The following is a 2,985-nucleotide window of genomic DNA, read 5'->3' as shown; positions in this document are numbered from 1 at the left end:
AACATGGGGGAGTTGTTTTAAAAAAGGGGGGGAGGGGGATGTGGCCAAGGAGCTGCAGGTTGGGAGGGTTAAAAAAGCTCAGCCAGCCCCCCAAGGAACCAGGAGCTGTTTTGGGACTCACACGACCCCCAGTAATCCAGGGGCCAATTTAATGGTCATTTAGGTGCTGGACTGGCAGATACGTGGGGGAAGGGAGAGAGTGTGAGGGCCAGGGATGTTGATGGTCAATGATCCCATAATTAACAAATTAATAGCGAATAATTAATAACAATACCGAACTTCCGGCAATGACGCGCTCCCATTGGTCCGTCTCCACGTCACTCAACACCACCGACCAATAACACGAAGGCGGCACCGGGCGGAACTGACCAATGGCGGGCGGTGCTTTTGCCGGGTCCTTCGGGCGCGTTTGGCGCTGATTGGCCGGCGGGGGCGGGCCCGGCGCGTCGGTGACAAGATGGCGGCGGAGCCGGTGGAGCTGCACAAGCTGAAGGTGCCGCGGGGACCGCGACTGGGGCGGGCTGAGAGGAGGAACCGGGGGGGCAGCGCCCGCGGCCGCCGCGGGGGGGCCGGCCAGACCCCCTCCCCCGGGGATGAGACCCCTCCGGGGGCCGGGACCCCTGAAGTCGGGGCTCCCTGAGGCCCCGCGTGGGTGCGAAGCCGCGTGGGAGAGGCCCGGGGGGGAATACCGGGGACGGGGTACCTGGGGCGGGGATTACTGGGGAGGGGTCCTGGGGAGAGTTCCCCAGTTGGTTTCCCCAAAGGAGTCCTAGGGAGGTTCCCCCAGTGGGTTTTTCAGGAGGTTCCCCTGGGAGGGTCCCCAAGAAGTTCCCCCGGTTGATTCCTCTGGGAGGTTCCTCCAGGAGGGACCCAGCGATGGCTCCCGGGAGGGTCCCCCAGGAGGGTCCCCGGGGGTTCCCTTGGTTGGTTCCCCCAATGGATTCTCCCGGGAGGGTCCCCAGGAAGGTCCCAAAGCGATTCCCTGGGAGGGTCCCGGGGACGTTCCCCTGGGACATTCCCCCTGGAGCAAATCATCCCAGTTCCTTTCCATCCTTCAATTCCCCTTTGATGCCTGCATTCAATCCCTGTACTTCCCAACTGACGGAAGCTTTTCCCACCGCAGCTGGCAGAGCTGAAGCAGGAATGCCTGGCCAGAGGGCTGGAGGCCAAAGGCAACAAGCAGGACCTCATCAACCGGCTCCAGGCCTACCTGGAGGAGCATGGTGGGTGCTGCGGGCCCTTCCCGAATCCCCCGGAATTCTCGCCTGGATTCCTGTGTTCTCTGGGAATCCAGAGGTTCCTTGGGGTGTTTTGCTGCTCCAATGGCTCCGTTGTTTTGTCCTCCAGCTGAAGAAGAAGCCAACGAGGAGGACGTGCTGGGAGAGGAGATAGAGGTGGGTTGTGTTTTTGGTTGGGATGATCCCAGGGGGTCCTGGTTTGCCAGCTGGGATTCTCCAGAGGGTGGGATGGGGGATCCCATCACTAATGAGATCCCAGTTTTTGGGATCCCTCGGAATAGGGTTGTTCCCTCCATGCCCAGCAGGATTCACACCTGGGGGGTTTAAGGATATTTAGGGAAGAGTCTCCCAGTTGGTGCCCATGGATCCTGTGGGATTGAGCCCTGTTCCTACCAGGGCCAGGAAGTCCAGCCTGAAAAAAAATCCAGCCTAAAACACTCTCAGGAAGTGACTCTTTCCACTGTCAGGCTCCTTCCTGCTCATCAAGTGCAGGATAAGGAGGATTTTTCCCTGTTTACCCATGAAATATTTGGTGAGAAGCAGGTTGGGTGCTGCTGGAGCTGCTCCTGGTCATTCCCACTTTCCTGGCCATCCCCACTCCATGCTGGGCTGGGAATGTCACCCTCAGGTCATCCCCAGCCCCTTGTGCAGCCCAGACCTTTTGGGAAGGGATTATGGGGCTTTGGAAAAGCACAGGGAGAGTTTCCAACCCCCCCTGTAGCGAAGCCTGAGGGGCCACTGGACACAGAACTCGTGAATTCCTGGGAATGTTTGGGCTGAACAGGGGTTTGTGCCTTGGAAACCCCCCAGAAAAGGTGACTGGGATGTTTCTTACGGACTCTCCACGTTGGTTCCCAGGAGGAAGAGCCGAAGCCGGCGGAGCCGCCCGTGAAGGTGGAAGAGGCTCCGGTGAAATCCCCTGATGTGTAAATATGGGGATTGGGATCTGCCTGGAAAATCCGGGAGCACAGGGGATCACGGGATCATCCATCCCCCGGGAGGGGGGTAGGATGGAAGGAGGGAGTGGATCCCACGTGTTGGAGCAGGACTGAGGGTCCTGGGGGGGTTGTCTGGGGGTGGGAAACGGGGCAGGGGAGGATTGGATTGGAGGTTCCTGGGGGGGGGAGATTTCCTGAGACTGGAGATTCCGTGGGATTCCATCCTTGGGGTAAAAGATTCTGTGGGGTTGGAGAATGTGTGGGTGAAGGTTCCTGGGGTTAAGATTCTGTGGGTTTTGATCCTTTGGAATGGCTTCCCACTGGGGAAAGGAGAGAATTAAGTGGCATATTGGGACGAAATTCCTCCCTGTGAGGGTGAGGAGGCCCTGGAATGGATTCCCCAGAGGAGCTGTGGCTGCCCCATCCCTGGAATTGGTCAGGACTTGGAGCTGCCAGGGCAGGTGGGAAGTGTTGCTGCCCATGGCAGGAGAGGAGCTTTCAGCTCTCCCACCCCTGAGAGAAGCCCGGATTCTCCGGGCTCGGGAGCTCCTGGGCAGGAGGGGGCGTCCTGGGGCCGTTCCAGCTGCATCCCAGCCCTGCTCCCATCCCATCCCAGCGGGTTCCCAGCCCTGCTCCGGGGCAGAATTGCTTCCTGGGGAAGTGCCATTAAGCCATTAGGACCTTCCAGCGCATAAAATGGGGAACCTGTGCCGGGACCGGGAACAAAAGCCGCTCATTTTCCTTAATGAGTCTGGCGTTCCCACTGTTTTATGGGAGCTGTTTGGGGGAGGAGGAGCTGCTCCTTCCCT

General features: G+C 59.5%; 1 protein-coding gene across 1 annotated transcript; it reads left to right on the top strand.

Annotated features, from left to right (window-relative positions):
* Positions 1–426: 426 nt before the first annotated feature.
* LOC114070803 (SAP domain-containing ribonucleoprotein-like) lies at positions 427–2,243 on the top strand (the record flags this gene model as incomplete). The annotated part of the gene is made up of 5 exons (XM_027908390.1): positions 427–493; positions 1,124–1,223; positions 1,348–1,394; positions 2,097–2,162; positions 2,210–2,243. Coding segments are annotated over exons 1-5 (283 nt in total), but the record flags the coding sequence as incomplete, so codon positions are not given.
* Between the last annotated feature and the right edge of the window lie 742 nt (positions 2,244–2,985).

Source organism: Empidonax traillii, unplaced genomic scaffold, assembly GCF_003031625.1.
Source record: "Empidonax traillii isolate 1590-97213 ecotype Southwest subspecies unplaced genomic scaffold, ASM303162v1 scaffold1692:size73552, whole genome shotgun sequence".
Lineage (NCBI taxonomy): Eukaryota > Metazoa > Chordata > Aves > Passeriformes > Tyrannidae > Empidonax > Empidonax traillii.
The sequence above is the reverse complement of the archived record's forward strand: the minus strand, read 5'-3'. Positions and strand labels throughout refer to the sequence as shown.